Source organism: Chelon labrosus (genome assembly GCF_963514085.1).
Source record: "Chelon labrosus genome assembly, chromosome: 17".
NCBI classification, from domain to species: Eukaryota; Metazoa; Chordata; class Actinopteri; order Mugiliformes; family Mugilidae; genus Chelon; species Chelon labrosus.
In genome coordinates this window covers 21,332,439-21,357,340 of record NC_140350.1, presented here as the reverse complement: position 1 = coordinate 21,357,340, position 24,902 = coordinate 21,332,439, and the positions used below count along the sequence as shown (strand labels likewise).

Below are 24,902 nucleotides of genomic sequence, written 5' to 3'. Positions count from 1 at the left end.
TCTTGGACGCTGCAGCTTCTCCACAAAAGATTAATCAAAGAAGGCTTTTGCCACAAGAGACCAGAAATGGGAGAACCAATGAAACGCAAGATAGCAAAGTGAAGATTTCGGATACATTGGGGGAAAAAAATACAAAAAATCTATAATTTACGTTACAGAAAAGCAGATTGAGAGTCACTTTCCACTTCCTGCTTCAGTTGCAACAATGGCGACTGAAACTTTCGCCGAAATTTCGCCCGACACGAGTCATACGAATGTCTGTATCTCCGAACCTCCTCAGTTAACCTTTACTGATTCTTTGATTGATCCAAAACAATCAATTTCGAAAATTGCGAAAATCGGAGAAGCGGCGGGAAATACTAAAGCGGAAACACACTACTACCAAGCGAACCAATCACAGCTCTTGCGCTCTGTGTCGCTGCAGCAGATAGTTACATTGCTGGGGATGTGCACGTCAGCTACGCCGCTAGGTAGCGTAGGTGTCTGCGTTATCGTCGTAGCCTCTGCGTCAACTTAAGACGTCGCTATAAGACGCGATCAGAAGCTGCTGTTTTAAAGCTGTTTTTATTCCCCTTCTTAAAGCATGATCACATATCAAGCGTAATTTACCTACATTTATTTGTCGATATACCTCGTATGTGCCCTCAAGTGGCCATTGGAGGAACTGCACTTCCTTGTTAGCTTCATTTTCCAGCGTTGGCAGTTGCGTCTTGGTCGGCCACACACTCCAAGAGCACGGATCATGTTCTCAGTAAAGATGTCAGTAAGACGACAGCTGGGATAGGCTCCAGCCCCCACGCGACCCCTCACAGGACGAGAGGTTACAGAAGATGAATGAATTAATGAATATGTGTATTTGAGCGAACAAGAGTGCAGTTGAGGTCGTTCTGAACAATTATGAAAAATCAACGGACTGATTTATGACAGTACTGTGTGACATGCTCTAGGATGTAAGGGGTCATCGATATCACATGTCCCTTGTAGTGAGGCACACATGCTGAGTAGTTTTTTTTTTTTCCATGGAGGACATTTAAAGGTCCTGTTTGTTGTTTAGATCGCCATCCTGCTCCTTGTCTGCACCCACTGCCACACACACACACACACACGCACGCACAAGCAAGCGTCTGGTGAGTCACAGCATTAGCAGTCATATCGATTTCTTCCTTTATGCTCTCCCTAACCTGTTGTAAAGAAAAGGTACACCCACACCCCTCTCCCCGCCAGTCCAAGCCACCGCACCGCGCCACAGCCGCTGCACCAGAATGGATAAAACGGCTAAATTACTTCAACGTGTAATAAATTCATTAAGGAATAATGCACTAATTGAGTGCGTGCCACTCATCCCGCTCCCACTGTCTCAGTGCGTTTACACAAACAGTCCCTGCGTAGTGTAATAAATGAAATGATTTTATTCAGCTGACAGGTCTTTCTAGAGTTTCAGCTCATTCCAAGGTGCCTCAGTGTCACATTTGGACAAGTTAGTGCATTATCTGTCAGATACTACATTATCAGTCGACTGTAGTGGTGTGTGATGTTTTCCTAGCTGGGGTCGGGGAAAAGTCTGCTCTCGAGTGAAGGGAGTGACCCCGGCCTGACACCCAGACGCTACTATTTCAGTGTTCTAGCCCTCCGGCCAAAAAGCTGTCAGCACATATTTTATCCTTTCCCTCGCACAATATATTTTCGCTCTCTCTCCTTCTTTTCTAGTTGGAACTCTTGTCTCACGGTCTCCCCTCCCTCTGTGTACATAAGAGTGACGTACTGCGGACCCAATTCAATGCCGGTGGCTCCTCGCAGCCTCTTAAAGCCATTGTGTCCTAAAAGAATCAAACGGATGTGTGTGTGTGTGTGCGATTTTCATGTGTGCCATCGCGCCGTTATTAGCTATATTTCACACGCGCAGACCCCGAAACTCTCACATGACCCTCCGCTGTGCAGGCAAATGCACTGATTCAAGCCGACAGAAATTCTTGGCACAGACCGCCCACTCCATTCACTGGCTGCTGTTCAGCTGTCATACTCACTTGCTGAAGTTTTCTCCACTTAATAGGGTGCTGTGCGGAGATGAAGGCACTAATATAAGCTGTGGAAATCTTCGGCAACATGTTTATCCATAGTTAACTGCGGGGTTTAGGCCAGATATGATGAGGCTGAGAGGCATGCCGCCTTGTGACAGCTAGCAAAGAAGAGACATCAGGTATAAATAAGAACAGAGCAAGCTCTAGTTACATAACAGACACCAATGATTCCCAAAGTCAGGTTTAGGAACCTCCAGGGAACATCAGTGGGGCTGCCAGAAATAGGAGCAATTGTCATGCTTCATTATCTTTCTGCTTCCTTTGAGCCGGCTTATTCTCTACTAAGTCATATTTAATACAACTCTTTCCCCCGCAAGGGTAACACTTTATTCCGTTGTATTTATTTTATGAAAAGAAAGTTTGCGGAAAATAAAACGTGGAACCCAGAATTAGCTGTAATGCATGCATGTATGTAGGACAAGGGAAAACATTTGTTAAGTGATTCCAAATGCCAGCAACACGGCTCGCTTATTGTTTGAAATGCTCAAATAATTGAATTTGCGAGATGTAAAAATAGAGATTAGCTGCAGATCCTCACCTGCTAAGGCTATTTCCTCCCATTATGACATTGCAGTAAGTGATTGTCACAATTGCCATCAGTTTGATATGGCAGTTTACACCTTAAATATGCGACAAGAATCTGTTTGGGATAAAATATTAAGTGCTTTTTTTGTCTGACATGCATACCCTGTAAATCTGACCAGGATTATATTAGAGAGAAATTAGAATTTAGAAAAGTCTTTATTGTCATTGCATGCATGATGCAAGAAAATTGCAAGATAGAAGAAGAATAAAATGCAAACGTACATAAAAAATTTAAAAATAAATAGTGCAATATGCACTTGCAAACGATCTCATTCACAGACAGAGTAAGACCGTAATAAATGTTAAATATACTGCAGAAGAATTTTAAATATCCAGGTGGGTTTTACTGTTTATTGAGGGACTGGACGGCTCAGATTGAATACTATGAATACTAAAATACAAAAATAATAATACAAAATATATTGGCATGTTTCCTATGCTGTCGTCCACGTAGTTCTTGATGTATGTGCACGGATTGTATAATTGAACAAGTCGCCGTGGGCAACATGTGCACGTTCGTCTAGATGGAAGCACCATCAGAAAGGAAGCTCCACAGCTCTCTGATCTGATCTGTACAGGAATATAGTATCACCGCGAAGCCTCCCCTCCACACACACACACACACACACACGCGCGCGCGCAATGAGATGAGAGCGACTTGTTTACCGCTGCCCCGCAGAGCTCCGGCTGGGGCTGTTTGGGACGCCCGTGGGTGCTGTGCAACTCTTGGAAGGCGGACGTGCGGTGAATGACAGTGCAGATGGCCTAGCGCCACCGCTGCCACCTGAACCTCCCCTAGCTACACCCTACCGCCGCCGCCACCACCACCACCCCACACCACCACCACCACCACCACCCCACACCACCACCACCACCCCAACCCACACACACTCACAAGTTTGCGAGGTCAGGCGCATCAAAACAACCCGCCCGCGGCCATCTCAGGTGTCAAAATAAGCCCCTGCAATCGTACCTTTATTTCTTTTTTTAAAAGCACAGACACGCATGCGACACACAAACACGCCGGCCTGCCACTATCTGTTTCCCAGAATGTGACCTGCCCCGCGTTACGAGGCGTACAGTAAATCAATCCCAGCGGCATTGCATAATAGTTTGAGAGCCGTGTCCAAATACCAAAATAATCACCTTGTCAACTGGTCCGCTCTGGCTCTCGCCGGCTCCGAAAAAAAAATAAAATCACAAGGTCTCTCTCCTGTTTCCAGACAAACAAGAGTGTTTACACTGAGCAGCGTTGTGAAGTTGGGACTCGACAGAATATTGACGGCGCGCCAGTGTTTCCTGAGATAAGCAACATCTGGTCAACAGTAGTAGTCATGCTTGCGGAGCAGTGACATGTCACGCGTTTGCTGCAAAACACCAACATGAATATATAGCCAACTTATTTAGGGTCGGCGCCGCGCTCACTGTCTCGCCTTTTAATTTATTCTATTTATTCGAGTTTGGCAGTAATTTAAATTCTGTAAATCTGTGTCTTCCTGATTTAAGTGATAGAATAAAACGTTCATGGGGTTAACTTGGCTTTACCTTTAGATTTTTGATGCACGCTGTGTCAAAAAGGTGCCATAAGCTCTTTTTTCTTATTTAAACGTGTACACTATCTCGTAAAGGTTTCCACGACTGCGACTAAAATATCGAAATCATTTGCTTCTAAAGCCGCGTGCCCTTCCCTCGGAAACATTCCCGCTAAAGTCAAACATTTCTTTTCCTCTTGAAGCCGTTTCATCATGAGTCTTTTGGATTCCCTCCGTGTTATTAACTGACAACGCAAAGACAAAACTTCTCCGCAAGGTCAAAGTTTGATCCGGTGTCATCTGATCTGATTTGAACTCTTTTTCTTTCTTTCTTTCTTTTTTTCCCTCCCCCCGCCGCTCGCCCACCTCTAGCTGCATTTAACCGCCTTTTCTTTTCTGTCGAGCGCCGCGCCGTCGCACAGGTAGTCGTCGCCGGCGTTCTCGTTGCGAAACGCGGCTTTTATTGATGTAACAGGTGCTTAGCTCGACTGCGGCAGTCAAAATAACACATCTCCTCCTCTGTTTGGCTTTCAGAATGGAAGCTAAAGTTAGACATCTTTGAGGTTTTTCTGCCACTTGATGGAAGGTGATGCCAATGCATAATGCATGAGGAGAGAGGGAAGACTTTGTCTGGCTGCTTTTTATAGACCACCAAAGCTCTGCTACTGCACACACACACACACACACACACCAACACATGCCTGAGCCAACCGTCTCACTCAATGCGCTGTAACCTCTCACAGATCAAGAAAGCAGGAGCAGAGGAAAAACAGGAATCCAGCAAACTGGCAACATTGTCGAGAATAAAAAAAAAGAAAGAAAGAAACAACAAGACGAAACAGAAATGTTGACGTGCTATTTTCAGACGGCAGGGTCTTTTGATGCACAAACCAAAAGAGTAGCAGGGGGAAGAGCGAGCAGCGGCGCTGGTGCTTGTCTCAGAGATGGGCTTTAACAGAAATACTTTATACATGTGATCTTACATGCTCTCCCCCTCCCCTCGTCTTTGTTCCCACTGTTCCAACACTTGAGTGAAAGTGTCTTTAGGTCTAGTTAAAATGAGAGGGGAAAAAAAAAAAAAGGGTTGGGTGGAGGGGAGAAACCGGGGATGTCAAATTATAAAGCTTCTACTTCAGCTCGCAGACTTTTCCAAACACCATTTGCTGCCCTCAAAAGTGCGAAGTTATTTTCTCCTCATCCCTCTAATCCTTATTTAACCAGGCTGGTTGACTAAGAGCACGCTGTCATTTATAGTAATGACCCGGGGGAAGAAACTGCAGGGGGGCTGCACGTATGCGCACTCGCACCTGTGCGTCGCCGCCCAGCACCGGCGCACAGGCCGCGCGAATCCCCCGCGGTTGTTTCCGATGCTTTCGAAACGTTCGATGGCGTGTAATATTTCTGTTCTCTATTAGAGAAACCAGGTTTATTGCGTTTTGACCACTGTGTTTTACAAGTTAAGTGGCTGATAGCCGACTAAACGCTTGCACATGGGCTCTTCCTGCGGGATGCTTCACTGTTTTCTTTCACGCTCGTGCTTCAGGTAATTTTTCTCACTAACCACTCCATCTTGAATGCCTTTTAACCGTCGCGGGTGCAGTGTTATGTTCTCCTTTTTGAACTGCGACCTCCACGTCATATTCTCTCTTCGGCGTCACCTCTTATTGAATAAAAGGGCTTTATCAAAGGAGGGAGGTGGGAGCACTTTACACTGAGTAGAACTCAGTGTGAGAGAGGTTGAAATGGCTTTCTGGGTAACACCGAGGGTATTAGAGAGTGAATCCTACTTTCTAAGCCAGGTATCTTACTGGGATTAAGTTGAAATGGCGTCTTACTGCCCAGGAAGCGCAATTAGAAGTCCCTTGTTATTGTTCTCTCACCGGAAAAACTGAAGCTCCTCTAACTGTATGTGGAAAAGCAGTCACGCTCGGGTGGTAATAATTATTGCAAATTATAATTTTTTTTATTTATTTTTTTTACGGAGAAGTTGTGAGACGGGAGCTGAGCGGCAACTCGAGACGGAAAAAGCTTCTCGCAGCCTCAGCGCTGCGTTTTGATCCTGATCCTCACAGGAAACGTACCTGACAGCAATTTAGTCGGGAGCCTGGAGGTTTTATTTCACGACCCGAGGAACACGTTGCAGTCATGAAACTTTTCTGAACTTCCCCCTGTGAAGCATCAAAAGGGGTGGAAAAATTTTTTTTTTTAAAAAAATGGAAAACGATCAGTTGTGTCGTCCCAACCTAATTCCACCTGTGCAGTGTGAGATTCTGGTAAAATAGGTGGCAGAACGACGTTTCTAATAAACAATTAGAACAGTGACAACACTTGTTAAGTGTCCCCGACGCTATCAGCAGTCATTAATTAAGGCTTCAATAGCAAAATACTCACAGACGCGATCCGACGACACCTTTCTTCCTTCGCGTCTTCGCCGTTCTCCAGTTCTTCCACTTCTACCTCGCTGGCGCTGCGGCTTTTTCCGTCCTGCCACGTCCAAATAAAACCTTAAGGAACGTTTACGTAAAGCGCAGCTATGTCTAAATGACAAAAAAGCTGCTGCGGATAAAGCAAGCCGGCAATTTTATCCCTGAAAGGGGTTCGGAGGCCTTGCGAGCGCACTTGGACTTTAAAATCTGCTCATCCTGAGGTCGTAACTCTATTAATTTTTTAAAACTAAAGCCTTAAAGAGAGTTATTGTTACACGGTTGCATGAAATAATACACACCTTTACTCAGTATATATCATTTTAACTGCACTCAAACTGTTTAACCTTGGCAGTAGCTTACTCAGGTCAGAATGCACACTGGCTCTATTCATCTCGGCCCTCATTCATCTTCTTTTAAAATAAGAAGATGCGGAGCGTGAGGACACGTGTTGGCAAATGATGGTAGCAACGGGATTTATTGGAAATGTGTTCCTCGGAGACGCGAAATGCTCCGCGTATCACCTCTTAAGCGGCGCCTGCTGCCATTAATAGTTTGTGCAACGCATTAATTAGTGCTGTAGGTGAGGACACCTCTTGTGGGCTTAACTCAGACATGACTGATTGGATTTTAATGAAACTCGTGGATATCATTAATCTAGCCGCGCACAGCCGGCCGTCAAAATCCCGCTCGTTATCAAGCCGCACCGACAAAAGTTGAGAGGAGTCTCGCATCTCGCCGGGCTGACGCCATGACTACAGGTGACATATAGGCTGAGACGGGGGACTGTGTCAGTCAAGCAAATGAATAAAAAAGCAGTTGTTTACCGTCGTCGGGGTTGTAATTGTTTTTACCTTGACGTTGTTGCATAGCTTTTCTTTCTCTTGAGACACCCGCGGGGCATATTTGGGGGTGGTAGTGTCTGCGATTTTATAAATAACACAACGAGGATGAAAGGCGGCGGTAGTCTCCCTCCCCATCCTTCTGTTTCTCCTCTTTTCCTCTTGCCCTGCTACTCATCTATGCTCAACACGAGTGCCTCGCCGTTCGCGTGTGTGGCTTGAATTTATATGAACGTCTCCCCGGCGGGGGGACAACGGGGGCCAAGTCATTGATATGTGCAGGAGGACTCAGGATAAACAGCCCACGCCGACCGGTGTTACGCCAGCCTGCCTGATACATTTTGATTGAGCAAAGACAGAGGGGTGGGATGGGGATGGGGAGGGGATGGGGATGGGAGGGCAGTGGAATTGAGGAGGCTTAAAAGCAGGGATAAAATGACAGAAAGGGAGCTTATTTCACCTGCTTCTTCAGACCGCCACAAAATGGATGCATGTGAATGTTAAGAGCCACACATGGTGCAGCTCGCTAGACGACAAGATGTACATACGGCAAACAAATGAGGCGCTATCATTCGTTATTTATCTATCTGTTCCTTTTATTTCCTTCCTGATGATCCTTTTGTTTCTCTGACCGCCAATCACTCTTCTGCTCCTACCCCCCCCCCCCCCCCCCCCCCCCCCCCTCCAAACATGTTTGTCTGTGTGACATGGCCAGCCCCCTAATGGACTGGAAACTCATGTTGAAAAAAGAAAAAAAAAAAAAGTCCTCCCCTCCGTCTCCCTCTCTCTCTGTCAGAAAACCAAAATAAGAGGTGGCGGCAGCACACTGCGCCACTTATGGCCACATTAGGATCAGCCACCAAAGTGTCACCGAACTGCCTCGTGCATCATTTCGGCTTTGTTCACCACGACAGGGAGTTGTGTGTGTGTCTGTGTGTGTGTCTGTGTGCAGCAGTGGTCCTCATCCGCCCTGCGCCTTTTATCCTCAAATGGATGTTGCATCGGCTCCGCTCTTACTTCTGGAGTGCATTATCCCACTTATACCATGGATAATTTTTAAAGTCTTTTTATTGACCTGTGTTTGTAGAGCATTGCTGATTGACCTGTCTCTTCTATTAACGTCACATTACATGCTCTCGCAGCCTTACAATTACATGCCGGGTCCCATCTCCTGCTGTAGCACCACTTAACGCTAGCTTTGCACACGTCTGCGTATTTTGAATATTCAGTTAGAAATAACTGAAATCTGATTTTTATTTTAGATAGTATAGTTTGCAGGGTAAATTTGGCTCTGTTTGCACGAGTGCTCATGGAGAACTGCTATGTTAACAGCGGGCCTGTAGTTTTGGCGGATGAAAATTATTTTAATATATCAAAATAAATGGAAGCGGCTTAATAATCTTAATAAAGCACAAACAAACAGTATATAAACCTTAGGGTTTCCCATACAATGTCCATACTATGGCGGCCTGCCAGGGTCAAATCTGCTCCGCTGTCGTCTCGTCGTCGAAAATATTTTTGCACGTTTCAAACAACGTTGTACTCGCACACCGGTCGCTCACCTTTTCTGTACTGAATTTAACCTGACGAAGAAAACGGCACGGACGACACACGTTGCATGTGAAGCTATGTGTTGTTCGCTACTAAAAATTTACGTTGCTACCACTTTTTAAATCCCGATAGTTGTCCTCTTGAGTTTTTAGACCATGGAGATTTATAATTATTTAAAGAGAGTGTCGGGCAAAACCCGGAGGAAAAGACTCCAGACGTAATGTGAACTAGCATCACTTTACAAGCGCTAGCTAGCAAAATTTGTCTACGACGGTTTGGCGCTAAATCCAACACCCACGTTATTACAGTACATGGTTGACTCATACAAAACACGTGATCCTAATTTTATGTGCCATATACTGTATAAGTAGTTGTTAATAGTTCAGATAGCATCATAATTAGTCTCGTTAGACAAATTTATGTTTTTTTTCTTTTAACGTAAAATATCAAAATTAATAAAAATCTGAATGTTGTAGCCTTTACACCAAATGTATTCCACGTTACAGGCGACTTGTGTAGCATTGACCATTAGTGGAAAAAATGGATTCTGCGTGTTTGGTAGAGAACTCAGCATAGCCCATACAACTTTGGTGTAATTTGTAGTCCTTCGGGAGATATTTGGATCGGCGTATATCCATATAGTGGGAGTGACTGGGGCACCGAAACGCAGCCCCTAAATAACGCATTTTCTGCCGCGAAACTCGTTCATTTCACCAATATTTTGTTGTCATAACTCCGGACTCAACAGGGAATAGCACTAGCGTAAGATAACAAAATATTGGTGAAATGAATGAGTTTCATGGCAGATAATGCGTTATTTAGGGGCTGCGTTTCGGTGCCCCAGTCACTCCCACTATATGGATATACGCAGATCTAAATATCTCCCGAAGGACTACAAATTACACAAAAGTCATATGGGTGAGTAAACAATGGTATTTTATGCCAGAAATAAGGTCCAGGTTGTAAAAAACAGTAGTTCCCTTTTAACATATTGCCTCTTTAAGAAACAAATAGTTGCTTATTTCGCAGTTGAAAGCTAAATTAACACCTTTACCATTGTAAAAAGCTGATGGCGCCGCCTTCTTCTGGTTTTAAAATAAATCTATCAGAGCACAATTAAAGAAAATGTTGATGTAAAACCAGATGTAAGGATGAATAGAGTCTGTGGTGACTTAGCTTTTACATAAACATTTCAAAATAGTGTTTTTTTTATCCGTCTGAACAAACTAATAAGAGCATGAAGTGAGAAACATTCCCTCAACGCACCCATATTTCTGACATTTCTTTCCAAACAGCTCTTTGAAAATTTCCCCAGTGGTTTCAGAACGCACATCAAAACAAAACACATGCATGAAAATTGTAGTTTTAACCATTAACACAAGTAAATTAGCCCTTAAATCTACATTAACAGGCTCCTTTGGCTACTAGAAGAGGTCAAACCAGTTGAGACAACTCAACGTATCGTCGCCTTGTACAGCAGTCGTGTCAAACGGGTTGCCAAACAGTTTCTTATCTCCCCATGCAAACACGGTGCAAAATTAGTATTCATTTGGAGCGGTGCTTCTGTCCGACTGACGAATGGAAGTCCAACTAACCCTCCTTTTATCTCTGTTCAGTCTCCACTGCTCCCGCGAAAAACATCCTTTCTTGTCTGATAGATGTTCACCACCAACTGTTTCCAGCAGATAGTTCCTAACTGTGTGCTTCGTTTGGTGCTAGACTAGACCAGGTGTACACAAGTTGTTTTTTCTTTTGTTGCTGCTTTCCGCCCGTTTTTCTCGATGAGAATGAGAGTCGGTGGAACAAAACCGCCAATTAAAAGAGGTTAAAATCTACTACTTGGAGCTGAGGGGGCAACTGTAGAGTCGGGTTATGATTGTACACATAGTAGTTTCAAAAATATGGATTAGTGCAGGTTTAAGGATACACACAGAAGGAGTGCGCAAAGGAGAATGGGTTCGATATTGGGTTTTGTGTAAACTTCCCTTCTTTTTCTAATCAATAAATGTCTCAGATGCTCAGATTCATTGCCATGCATCTGGTATTTAAGTCCTAGCTCTGCCCTCCATCCTTTCCGACAATTATCCGTTCTTTTCCCTGCGAACCCACAGAACTAATGAACAAACAGCCACAGACACACCGCACAAGCTTCCCTCAATTTACCACCTCTTATCAATTGCCTCCCTTTATCGTTTAGTGTTTTCTTCTTTCCATCTTAACGCCCCGCTTCTCTCTATCTCGCTCTCTCTCTCTCCCTGCAAACCTTTTTTTATTTACACATTTGCAAACATCATTTCGGGGTGTTTTACGGCTCCCTTCAGCAACGAGAGGATGGGAGAAAAACGGGAAAAATAAAAGATGAAAGGGTAGACGAGGATGGAGAACACCACTCAAGGCGAGCGAGGAGACGCGTAGTTATGGAGCGTGGCTCTGTTTGGACGTGGCGATATGAAATGGTGAACTGGAGAGGGTGTCGGTCATTGGAAAAACGCAAAGCCATCAAAGAACCGTAGAGGACGTTAAGTTATTCCGCTCACTACAGTGTGTATTATCTCCTTATTTTTGACTCTTTAGCCGCGTTATATCACAATTAGCGGGCAGGTGGGAAGCCCAGGTCATTACTCCACCTAATGCAGTGCTAAGGTATGATGTATGGCCGGCCGAGTCCGGCGGCAAAATTGGGGGGAAAAAAGTTGTGAATAACACGAGGCAAGCTGTTACGGCTCAATAACACGGGCCTGTAATCGACTCACATTTCAAACACGCGCGCACGCATGAAGACAGACAGCCCTCGGTCGTGCCGGCTTTTACGAGGGAGCACGCACACACACACACACACACACACACACACACACACACACACACACACACGAGGTGATCGGCATATGTTTTGTTGACATAAATTTAAAATTTATTGCTGTTGTCAAAAGTGACTGTTGGACAAAGTCGATTATTAACTGAGTAAATGGCCTGAGAGAGTTTTATGTGAACTTCCTTAATGGCTACAGTCAGTCTGTTTCAAATCACCCTCCCTCCCTTCAGCTCCCTCCCTCCCTCAGCTCCCACCCACCGCTCACACACACACCTCTCATCATCTATTTCAGAAGCACAACATGAAAGCAGACAGTTACGATGGGATTTGAGGACGGCGTGTGCACGGGGCTCTGTCGGAACTAGATCACTAATCACAGACAATATTTTAGTGTCCTTTTACATATCATTAAACCTCGTTAAAGCAGTCGAGTGTGTGAAATATAATTAAAGAATAGCCATTATCGAGCCTTACGGGGCACATAAAGCGGACCTTTAAATGCTGACTGTCGCCTAATGTTGCGTATTACTCTACTTACTGTAGTTTGTGCTCCATACAGTCCACAAATAAGCGCGCTTCATGTCGGTACACACACTTCAGACCAACAAATCATACGCGCTGACCTGTTTGCCCCCTCTATTGTGAACAGTTTCACTCACGATGCAGCGCGGTATGTGATCAAGTGCCAGGTAGATGAGCTGAAACAACGGCGGCTACTCTTGTAGGGTTTCTTGAAGACGTTTTACCGCTCGGCCAAGTATCTTCTTCAGTTCTTGCACAGATTGTCATGAGGAAGACAGCATTCTCAACACTGGATTGTATAGAAAACTCACCCATACAGAATCATATCTTTTATTTGATTCCCATGACCCCCCTGGAACACAAGCTAGGTGTCATCCAAAGGATACAGCATTGAGCACACAGCGAGCGCACAAAGGTAGGTAAGGACAAGGAACAAAAAGTGGTCAGACAAACGCTCGGAATATGCTTGAAAGGGAACAAAATACTATATGTTCAGTTGCCCTTGCTTCAATTTATTATATACACCAATCATGCACAGCATTTTGACCACCTTCCTAATATTGTGTAGGTCTCCCTTGTGCCTCCAAAACAGTCATGACTCATCAGACAATGGACATGGGCCTTCTGAGGGTGTCCTGTGGTGTCTGGGCTTGTTCCGGGGCATCCCACAGATACTTAATCAGTTCGGGATCTAAGATCTAGGGTATTTGGAGGCCAGGTCAACACCTTTTGGGTTGCCGGTTGCCTGGTCTGGTCTAGGTGGGTGCTACATGTCTACGTAACATCAGTACGAATGAATACCAGGTCCAAAAGTTTCCTAGCAGAACATTGTATTGTCACAAGATGGTCGGTGTCATTTACTTCTCCTGTTGGTGGTTTTAATGTTGTGGCTGATCAGTGCCAGGTAGCTAATCAGGTTGGATGAGCTGGTTAAAACAATGTTAGAAAACTTACCAGTGGTCTGGTTCAGATGTGGCCCATATAGGGTTAGGTTTGACCACGTTGTTAGCGACTCCCACTGTTGCTTCCAAAAATTCAACTGCTGCACCTTTATCATAATTAAATTTCAGTAAATTGATTTTTATCAGAAACTGTAAAATGTACACTTCCTTGAAACACAGAAGCTTCATGTCTTTGTGACTTAATACTGTTGAATGCCGAAAATAAAGGGCAGCGTTATTGTTTCAGCGGGGCAGATTCTTGACCCTTCCCTCTAACAGACTTTAACAGATGCCGTTACCGTCCTGCTCAACATCAAGCATCAATGTGCCGTTTCGGTGGGGCAGCTCTAGCGATTGCAGTTACATTTAACACACACACCACGCTTTGCTCATCTACACTGCATTTACCGCGAAAACACGTGGCATCGGTTTCCACTTTGAGCGCCCTTAATAAGTCCATCCATACCTTATCAGTGCTCTGTCTGGGGGGCACAATGGTCAGATTGAGGAGGGACACAAAGGGCCTTTGAAAGGCTTTGTGCTCTGTGTGTGTTGCGGCTAACCACTTACGTGTGTTTTTCCCCCCTTATCGTGCTTGAAAGTGTGAGAGTACATCGCGTGTGTGGCCCTTGCGGCGTTCTCGTGTCTTAGGCAAAAATCAAGGCCGGTTAAAATACGAGGCCGTTATTCTGGAGCTGCTATTTTGCGCCGATCGTTGAAGGCGAACTGCTCTGTAGAAATGGCAGAGATGTCAGCGTGCCAGTCGCCTCAATAGACCAGAGAGCGGTGCAGCTGTAAGACGTATTGCAGTTTCGGCCCGATTGCTCCTGAGCTGTCCCAACTATATGCGCCTGATGACACTTTGGTGCCGAGTTGTTGTACCTCTTTCAAATAAAGATTTCTCTGCCGGTTGAAAACAGGAAGTGGTATCTTTTCAGGAAAGCACCTTACATCATGATGCACCGACCGTTACGTTGCAGGTTGATGCGCAACCTTCGAGTATTGCTTTCTTTCCCAGCTGCGCTCCTGCTGTTTTTCGCTCTGTGTCACTTTCTCTCCCTTTTTGGCTTTTCAAGTGTCCCCCTTCCCGTCTGGGGGCAGTTGGCATTTATAGGACCTTTTAATCACTCACTGCTTTGCCAAGGGGCTGTCATTCTGCCTTCGGTTTCCAGGGTCTCTCCGCAACTTCTTACCGCTAAATGGTTATCATGACTTCTTCACCCTCTCCGTATTTTCCTACATCTCGGAGCTTTACTCCAACTCTCTTCAGGTTTCAAGGAGGTTTTTCCTGCAGTTAATTGCCAGTGAAGCCATAGACTTGATTGCTTAATAACTCCTGCAACCGTTGCCACCGGACGTGCCGTAATCTCTCTCTGTCTGCCTGGGTCTCGTCCTCGCTCTGTCTCTCCCCGGCCCTCTCGAGGCGCAAAAAGAGAGCTGTAAATCAATTTGCATTCGGCGTCTGACATCAATCAGTCATGTTTTGGGAGAGTGGCACCACCTCCTCCTCTGTGGCTTTGTTGAGGCGCTAAGATGGATGGCTGTCATCTCGCCCAAGTTGAGCGGATCTCTTATCAAGGGCATTGTTTCCCCAGGAATGCACTCGGCTGATCACTCCGTGCATGCCACCTGACTCGACGGCGGAATCTGTTTGACGTCGTCTCGTTTTTGTACTCTCACCTGAGTATGGGACCGCGCCTCGTTTCCTGTGCATATTTATTTTCGGCCCAAGGATTTATCTGTGGTGTTTCTCCACAGCTGTCTGTCGTGGATTTGATTTCCCATTTTAGCATTATCATCAGAAAGATGATATTCCATTTCTGGAGCCTCGCTGTTCAAAATGAGCAACAGTTTTGGATGATTAAGTGCGCCAAACCTGAAACCGCGCCAACTTGACAAACAATCATTAAAATCACGGGTGGGTGCGAGCCTTTTTTGTGCACCTCTCTCAAGGTGAGGCATTTGAAGTTCTCGGGAGGCAGTTGTTTGGCAATTCGTGTCACCTTTAATTGCTTTAGAGCACTTTCAGATATCTCTCAAGAATAATATGCTTTGTGCTGAGCCGTGGGGTCTTTGGGGATTTCGTAACGGTGAGAGACTTGTGAGGCTCGGCTTTCTGTTGTCAGACGTTGTTCGGTTACCTAACCTTCAAGGCCTTTACCACATAATCAAATATTGACCCTTTCGTCTTGTCTGACCTTGCGCGCTTCAACTGCGTTACGGCCTAATGACTGTCTTGTTTGGAAATAGACGATTCATTGCAGGACTCTTTTTCTTCATGCTGCACACCGCCTCATAGTTTAGACAGCGGTAGTCAAAAACTGTCCCATAAATGATTTATAAGACTAAGTAGCTGTCCCGCTTGTGCGTGTGTGTGTGTGTGTGTGTGTGAATAAAGCATTTCTGTTTCACTTTACAGCAACTTATCCATCTGCAGCACTTGAGATGTAGGGAGCTGATAATGCCTCCGCTTGAATAGCACCCAGTGATTTACAGCTCCGAGTCATGGTCTAGTGCTCCCGGCAGAAGAATATGTGTGGTAGTTTTGGACGGCCTGTTACGCTGATGGTTATTTTTATGTGCCAGTGTTATGATTGATGGAGTGTGACGTTTTCCCTTCGACCGCAAAAGGCCGAACTTTCCCAGCGCCGAATTTTCTCGGTTACGAGCTGCAAAGCAAAACTGAAAAGAAAGAAAAAAAAGATCACAAACATCTGCCTGAGTGACATGCATGCACGCTGAGCTTTGCCTGCTCTGAAAAGAAAGATAGAAACGTGTTTGTCTTTGCTCTTTGCCAACAGAAAGATGCACAGTGGAATGAAGACCTACGGCTGTGAGCTGTGTGGGAAGAGCTTCCTGGACAGCCTCCGTCTCCGGATGCATTTGCTGTCGCATTCAGGTAAAGAAATCAAACCAAACCCTAAAAACCGCAACCCTCGCGCTGTGATCACTGTTGCGCTAGCAGCGAGTCTTGTCAAGGTGTCAGATTTTTCCCGGGCTGTCAAAAAGGAAAGATATGAAGCCAAAATTAGAGAGCCCCAGTAAAACCCCATTAGAGCCATATGTGCTCTTGCACGTCTGGAAAGCACATATAATGCTAAGTTTATACGGTATGTCTGTACAGCTTGGCTGCAAATTTTGTGAATGTGAAATCCTTCCTCCGGCAAGATTACGTTTCCTTACAATGTAAGCGGGAGTGGACCTAAATCAAAAGCAGACATAGGTTGGCAGGAGTTTAGAAGAACTGGGGTGAGGAGTGCAGCTCCACCCATCAAATATATATATATCTGACAAGCCCCTGAAGTAGAAGTGGAAGAAGCTTTTACCAGCACGATGTAGTACAGTGCAGCATAAAGTTAAATAGTGACGTTAAACTACCGCAGATTTGTAATGTCAGTTCTTTCTGCTCGTGCACCAAAGTTATTTGAGCATTTTCTTATTTTCCCTCACTCATTCAACCACGTTTTATGTCTAAAGGATGTAACCTTGCTGTTTCTATGCGTTTTATGTCCCCGAAAGTTTAGCTGAGACACTGAATGGAATCCAAAAAGTAAGCGTGCATTGTGGCCAGGAGCGGTAAAATGCATAGGATTTAAAGTGAATGGGCTGAAAGTGAATGGGCCTTTTCATACGAGTGAATGTCTCATTCTTCATCAGATGTATTCTCTTATACTCTTGAAGCCTAACTTTAGGTGTTGCACTTTACAAACGTGCTCAGCATCTATTCACAGATGCAAAAACTGCCTGGTTTCGTGAAACGTGTTGGTTTTTACACGAGAGCGTAGCCGCTTAAGCTGCTGCAAAGCTGAGCGAAGGGAACACTTGCCACACATTTAGCTTGATCTCATTATAAATATGGTAGTACATGTCGGGATATGTATACCATATGTGGAGCATAACCCAGTTACGGTGATTTGTGGATTAAACGACTCTTCAGCCCAGTCGAGCCGAGCAGCTCTGGGAAACTTAACCCAAAAACGTGCCTGCACATCGTCATCCTGTCGTCCTCCACCTCCGTGACACTGGAGGCCTGTGCAACTAGTCAGAACACTGGTGACATTGATTGGTCCAGTCTGACACTATTGCGACCCACCCCCCCAAACGAGCACAGTCCCCGTGCCCTGAGCCTGCTGGGTTCAGCACTGCTTTAATGGCATGGTCTTTTATAGGCAGCAAATAGTTCCCCTCTCCTAAGGCCCTAAGTGCAGATGGTTTATTGAGACACTGTAAAAGCCGTGGAACCTCATGAGACAGCCCCCTCCTGCACATGAACAAAACCCCAAACACAAATGGCGAGAAAGACTGAGCCCTGCGGAACCCTGTATGTTTTCCAATGAGATGCATTAAGTCGGGGTCTAAATTTTCTACTTGACACTCCACCCAGCCCTGGTACTCCCCAATCCGACTGCTTCCAGTTGTTAAAAAGCCATAATTGAGTGGCTCGTTTGTTTTCCTCACATCTCACCAGAACTCAAACAATGACAGAGACGAATGGCGACGCTCATCGGCAAGAAAGTCGAACGCAAAAGTAGCTCTGAGGAAATATTTGCCGTTTTGATTTAAAATCACACGGATGATGCAGGGAATTTTATTTCTCTGGATGTCTCCAGTTGCAGCACGGGCTTCTTCAGATGTAATGTCTTGCGCCGAAGAGGCCCTTCCGGCCCTACCGCGTTCCTGTGACACGGTGCCATATAGTTCAGTGGCAAAAATAAACCCCGCGGCGTTGTTTAAGTCGAGCATTATGATAAAGCGGAAAAGCAGACGATGAGTCAAGGTAATCCCGTTCTCAAAGCGGGTGGGAGATTAGCCTTAGAGAGTCATGCTCTGGCTGCTGACGTGGATCTAATATATATAATATCCTGTGAGTTTATACTCTCCCTTTTCCTGAAGATTGTAGGTATTCATGTCGCAGTTTTGAAGCGGCGCTAGCATTTTACCGTACCATATCAGTCAGTAAAAACTAGGGATGCACCCAAAATTTTCGGCCGAAAAACCGAAAATGCACTTTTGGGCCATTTTCGTCCGAAAATTGCTGCAGTTGTTGCTTGCATCATCACAACATCCTGTTTCGGCCGTGTTGTTTTGGCCGTGTTGTTTCGGCGATAAATTTTCGGCCGAAAGTGCATTTTTGGTTTTCGGTCGAAAATTTTCAGTGCATCCCCAGTAAAAACCATAATTGGCACTCGCTTTGCATGCACCTTTGGAAAAAGGCACATTTAAAAAGCAAATCTGTATTTTTAAGTGACAAAAACACTTACAGAAGAAAGCACAAGTGTCCTTTCCTTTAAGCACAAAAGGGATAATGCTTTTATATTGTGTTATTTATGTTATTCATGTCGTATTTTCCAAGCGTTTCAGTTTTCTCTCATCTCGTCCAGTCGATTGCACGGAATTAGCAGCATTAAAGCGGCAAAAAAATCCCATTTGAGTTTTGTAAAAAAAAAAAAAAAAAAAAAAAAAAGCTAACTTGAAGGAACAGGAGTGAGTGTGAGTTGAGGATCTTTAAGCCAAAAGGATCATGATTACTTCCTGGAGAAAGTCAGAAGAAAGAAAAGGACAAATACAGTCACGCCGTCTTCCAGGAGGCTCTGGTGTTGGTTTAGATCCCACTGAGGTAATCTTTACTTGAATAGAGCGCCAGTAGAGAGCAGATCATTTAAAAAATCTCCTGTAATATCAACAGGTTAATAATAACTCCCCCCCCCCCCCCCCCCCCCTTTGTAGCTGTTGTCGTAACCCGAAAACTCCGCTGATGGGAGATGAAATGGAAAAAAAAAAAGAAGATTGAAAACTCTAGGAAGAACCGCACACTCCACCTCGAGAAAGGCAACCGAGCGGAAGATGTGGGCAGTGTATTTTTAGCAACAGTGGCAGCAAGTGCACAAACTTTTTTCTCTTTTTTCCTCTTTCCGCGCGGGGCTGCCTTGACGCACGACATCAACCTGTACTGTTACACACATCAGTGTTGATTCATAGCCGCTTTGGTCTGGCGTAAAAGGCAAGACAAGCGCTTCTGTCGAGACAGGCGACGGTTAGGGAAGAGACAGCGCCGAGGCAAAGCGCCTTTGATAGTTTTTGTTGTCTTTTTTTTTTTCTCATTTCTTTTTTCTCTCTCTCTCTCTCTCTCTCTCTCCTCCACCTCCGCCTCCACCGTTTGACTTTCAAGGCTTTTTCTCGGTCTGACACCGCGTCTCGATTTTTATCATGTCTCTCTGTAATGATGACACTTCACCCAGTCCCAAAACCCTCAACCTCAGCCCATCCTCCTCCTCTTCCTCCTCCTCCTCCTCCTCTTCCTCTTCCCCCACCTCCACCGCCACCGCCGCCACCGCCGCCACCGCCGCCATCATCCTTCAGCTCGCTTCAGAAAAGACAGAATATTGGGGAGATGAAGCGAGAGAGTGGAGAGGCTTTTTGGTATGCGCGGCGTGTCGTGGATGTGGAGCATTTCAGACACCGCTGCTGCCGCCTCCCTCCCTCCTCCCTCCCTCCCCTCTGCTCTCCCCTCTGTCTCTCACTCTCTGCCTGTCTGTCTGTCCGTCTGTCTGTCTCTCTGTGCCTGTTGTACGGGAGGACTTGGCAGCTCTCCAGTCTGGGCTGCCTGCCACCACTGAGGGTACAGTATGTACAGTCTACCTTGTGCCAGCTATTTATTTATTTTTTTTCCTCCTCTCGTCTTGTTCTGTCTCAGTCCTCTCCTTTTTTTTTTTTTTTTAATCTCCGCCTGACGTTTACTGTTTGACAGCCTTTGCTGAGCCAAAGCCTGCAGATGGGGGGGTTTTGAGCAGGGTGGGGAACTGTGACTCAGCCTCTTCTGGGCACATTTTGAGGTCCTAGGTGTCTTTTTTTTTTTTTTTTTATTATAGCTGCCCATTTTACATCATGGATGAATAATAATATTAATAATAATAACAAGACTTTGAAAACTTGGGCGGCTTTTCCTGCAAAAAGGTCGTAAATATCCACAAGTATCTCGTTTTAGTTCTCGGAGCTGATACTCGACTGCGATACTAATCAAAGCATGCAGTTAGCAGTATGAAAAAAAAATCTTCGAGCCCTGCGATAGACTGGTGACCTGTCCAGGACAGCCGGGATAGGCTCCAGCAACCCCGCGACCCTTCACAGGACAAGCGGTTGCAGAAAATTAATGAACGAATGAGTTTTAGACATCAAATAATTCAAAGTTTAAATGCAGCTGGTTAAATATTTATCATCTTTTAAAGCAGCCTTTAGAAAAGACACGTTTATATTCAACAAAAAACGGCATTGATTTTCACGCTCACTGTTACGCAAGGTATGTGTAAAGTGTGAGATTAATATCTGCACTCTTGAGCGTGGCTTATAAAATGGTCAAATAACTAATAAGGTGTAGTTTTATTGCATTGTCCAAAACCTGTGAGTTAAACTGTATTTTATCCTCCGTATCGACCATCGTACAGGCGTACTTGCTTAAGAATCTAACCTAGGAACGATCGCCACACGCGTGCACCTGTCTGTAAAGATTATCAGTGAGTGGAAACATTCAAGGTTTTTACCTGATAGGCCATCGGGCTACTGAATCACTGACTGCTTGACTGCATGACTTGTTTTTAAGTCATACACAAGCGCGTTGAAGACCAGACCGGGTCTGATATGATTCAGTTCGTTTTCTGTGCGAGACGATGCAGCATAATAAGATTACCAATAAGACTCTCCCTGAACGCCCGCATTCCCATCTCCGTTACCTCCAACTTTTCATCTCACTGCCTTTATAGCTTAAGAGAGTTAATCCTCTGTTTACAGTATGTATACATAGTAAAGAGTCCCCGGATTAGACGACTAAGAGAGAGAGAGAGAGAGTGTGTGTGTGTGTGAGAGAGAGAGAGACCTGAAGCACATTAAAAGAAATCCATCTTTATTTAACCGCCAGTCGCAGGCGAAGTGTCTTGCTCAAGGGCACGTTGTGATGATATATGAGTGGAGGGATGGTGTCCGTAATGTGTCGCCTCGTGCCGAGGGAAGCAAGGGAACCAGAAAGAGTATTAAAATATACAGTGTGTGTGTGTGTCGTTCAAGTTTGAAGAAGTGGCGGCACAGTGGCGTGGTGGTTAGCACCGATGCCTCGCAGCAAGAAGGTTTCGAACCCATGGGCCGATCGGGGCCTTTCTTCCTGTGTGGAGTTTGCATGTTCTCCCTGTGTCTGCGTGGGTTCTCTCCAGGTACTCCAGCTTCCTCCCACCGTCCAAAGACATGCTGGTTAGGTTCATTGGTGATTCTAAATTGGGCCCTGGGATAGACTGGATAGACCGGTCCGGGGTGTACCCCGCCTCTCGCCCAATGACAGCTGGGACCCTTCACAGGAGAAGCGGTTACAGAAGATGAATGAATGAATTAATGAAGATTTAAGGAGCTTAGCAGTGAAATTCTTGCTTCCAGAGTTCCTTTCACACAACTAAAACCCAACTAAAATTAGGGATGCACTGTAGATTTTCGGCCGAAAACCGAAAATGCTGCGTTTGTTGCTTACACTTGTTGTTTCGGCGATAAAAGTCAGAAATTTTTCGTCAGAAAACCGAAAATTTGTTTTTGTGCCATTTTCGGCCGAAAATTTATCGCCGAAACAACACGGCTGAAACAGGATGTTGTGGTGATGCAAGCAACAACTACAGCAAATTTTCAGCCGAAACAACGCGGCCGAAACAGGATGTTGTGATGATGCAAGCAGCAACTGCGGCCGAAACAACACGGCCGAAACAGGATGTTGTGATGATGCAAGCAACAACTGCAGCAAATTTTCGGCCGAAAATGGCCCAAAAGTGCATTTTCGGTTTTTGGCCGAAAATTTTCAGTGCATCCCTAACTAAAATAAAGGAAACACACTTTGCTCTAAGCATGGAAGCGAGGCCTACGTACAAAAGGCTCGAGTGCGGACGGTACGTAAGGCGCAATCAGATGTGCAATACTGTCACGGTGGTAGGACGTTCGGAAATGTGCAAGCGAGGTGTGCAAAATGTCACCGATATGTGCAGATATGTGCAGCAATGAGATGTGTTTAAATGGTCCAAATTGCAGTCAAGCAGTCAGTGATTCAGTTGCCCGATGGCCTATCAGGTAAAACCTTGAATGTTTCCACTCACTGATAATCTTTACAGACAGCTGCACACGTGTGGTGATCGTTCCTCGAGTAGATTCTTAAGCGAGTACGCCTTATATATATCAAAAACCAACCCACTCTTACTTTTAACCTTATTTGACCGAATACTTATATAATAAAATATGTTGTTTTTGTTTGCCAGCTACTAAACTGTGGTTGGGAAGACAAAAAAAGCATTATTTTGATATTGTTCCATAGATTGTTAAGCAGAGCCAACCAAAGCAGAAGTGGTTACCCTCTGTACAAGACTGTAATAGTTCAGAGTATTCGGACAGGGTTGCAAAATAACGAGCACACAAGGAGGAGACGGAGCTGGTCTTCAGCCATCATACTCACAAGCTCAATTACAGTTTACCCACAAACACATATTATCTCAGTGGCTCTGCATTATTGATGGAAACATGACTTTGCGTGATAATCTCCCGGCATTCTGGGTCATGTGCTAACGCTGTGCGGTGGTGTGTCACACAGGCTTCATCGGTTTGGTATGCTTGTGTTTGGCTTGTGCATTAGTCAGTGTGTTTCCAGAGTGAGGGCTGGAGTTTAGGATTTGGTTTCTGACCAATCTGAAGGGAATTTGCCTTTGTTGCTTAATCTTTTGTATGCTAAAAAGGAAATAAAGCCAAGCAGTGTTATGTAGTTTACTTAAAACAGAATTACTGACAGCGGCGCCGCCCCAGTGGTGGAAAGGTGTTGGCAAACGACAACGCAGAATCTTTCCTTTAATCAGAAGCCGAGCCGAGTGAAACAGTTTTTCACGATCCGATCCCAATCTGAGCGTGGGAGGAAAATACCCACGTAAATGTCCGGAGCGTTTAGATGAGGAAAAAAAATGCAAAGAATTCTGGATATGAATGCGGAGAGGCGGGAGGGCTGCTTTCCCGTTTGCTCTTTGTCTGAGTTTCTATCTCCGTGGCGTTTGTTTGGTTGTTTGGCAAGCGACCGGTCGGCTCTTTTGGCGCCGTGCCGCCTCTCCCCTCACAGTGATGACGACATATTTGTGCCGGCAGGTCTGGATGTTCTGCCAGCATTCCAGCATTTATGATCGCTCGCAGATGTGCGTCCAGGAACACACTGTACTGTACCCAAACCCAGAAATTAATGAAACTTGACTGCCTTCCAGGCCGCAAATTCCTAAATGTGTATGTGTGTGTCTGACTCTGTGTGTGTGTGTGTGCGTTTGTGCATGAGTGAGAAGAGAGACAGGAGACTCGAGGGAGGGAGGTGGTGGGGGGGAAAGTGCTATTAAAAGCAAGTAGCAGGAAAAGTAGTTCAGAAATAAAAAAACAAAAGTATGGCCCAGAGTGTTAAGCGGTTTGCATGTACGTTTCTTTTTCTTTTTTTCTTTTTCACCACAGCTGATGTTCTGTCCCACGCACACACACACACACACATTAACACACACACACACATTAACACACGATGACAGACAGAGCAGACAAACAGCAGTAGCTCATTCTCCAGCAGCATAACATTACTCCTGCTCCGCAACTTAAACCTTCCCATGCACTACTTCCCCTGACCTGTTGATTTACTGTTCCAAACATAACTGGGGATCGTACAGCTGGAGAACTCTCAGCTGGGTTATATTACGCGAGAGGGCACCTGGGGGACAAAACAACCGAGAGGTGACACAACACAGGAGCCCACCTATAATACTGTGAGCTAATATTTTTACTTCCCTACAAGAAACGAAGAGGGACGGGGGAGGGGGAGGAGGGGAAGAGAACTTGTTAGGCCTCTCTTTAGAGCAAATGTGACTTCATTGGAAAGCAGCTGCGCTCCTTAACCAGAACGCTGTGTACCTGCGCCGCGGGCTTCTTGGAAAAGCGGTGGTTTTAAAGAAATAAAACCGAAATGGAGCCAGGCCGAGAAGTGCGTGTGTGTGTGTGTGTGTGTGTGTGTGTGTGAGGGGGATGATCCTCTCTGTGATAGAGATCTCGTCTCTGGCTGACCAGGTTGACAGCTCCGAGTCTGGACGCCGCCCATCAGACTGGACGGCCAGTTGCCTTAAAATGTCATTTTGCTCAGCGTGGCTCTAGCTGACACCTGTAGCTTCCTTCCTGGAAGTGGCAGCCTGGGTATTAACTGTGACTTGCTCTACTGAGAAATGTGACACTTACTTGTAATGGATGTCTCACTGCCTTGTAATATGTTTTGCAGGATAGCGGGTCCTTACTGTAAAGCAGCACAATCCACGCGTTGGTCAGCCACAAAATTATAACCGCTCACGGGGAAAGTGAATAACGTTGACCATCTTGTGACAATTCAGTGTTCTGCTGGGAAATGTTTGGTGTGGATGTTGCTTAGACACGTAGCACCCACCTACAACAGACCAGGCACCCCCCACCCCATAGCAATGACACTCCTTGATGGCAGCAGCACATCCCCAGCAGGACACACATGTAAAAACAGTTTAGGAACAGCTCATAAAAACATGAAGAACAGCACAAGGTGTTGACCTGGCCTCCAAATTCACT

General features: G+C 45.4%; 1 protein-coding gene across 1 annotated transcript in view; it reads left to right on the top strand.

Annotated features, from left to right (window-relative positions):
- Positions 1 to 24,902, top strand: part of zbtb16a (zinc finger and BTB domain containing 16a) — a 135,086-nt gene that overhangs the window by 37,254 nt on the left and 72,930 nt on the right. The window contains exon 3 of the mRNA XM_084565417.1: positions 16,088 to 16,185. Coding sequence (XP_084421543.1) covers positions 16,088 to 16,185 — 98 coding nt within the window. The remainder of the gene's footprint in view (positions 1 to 16,087; positions 16,186 to 24,902) is intronic.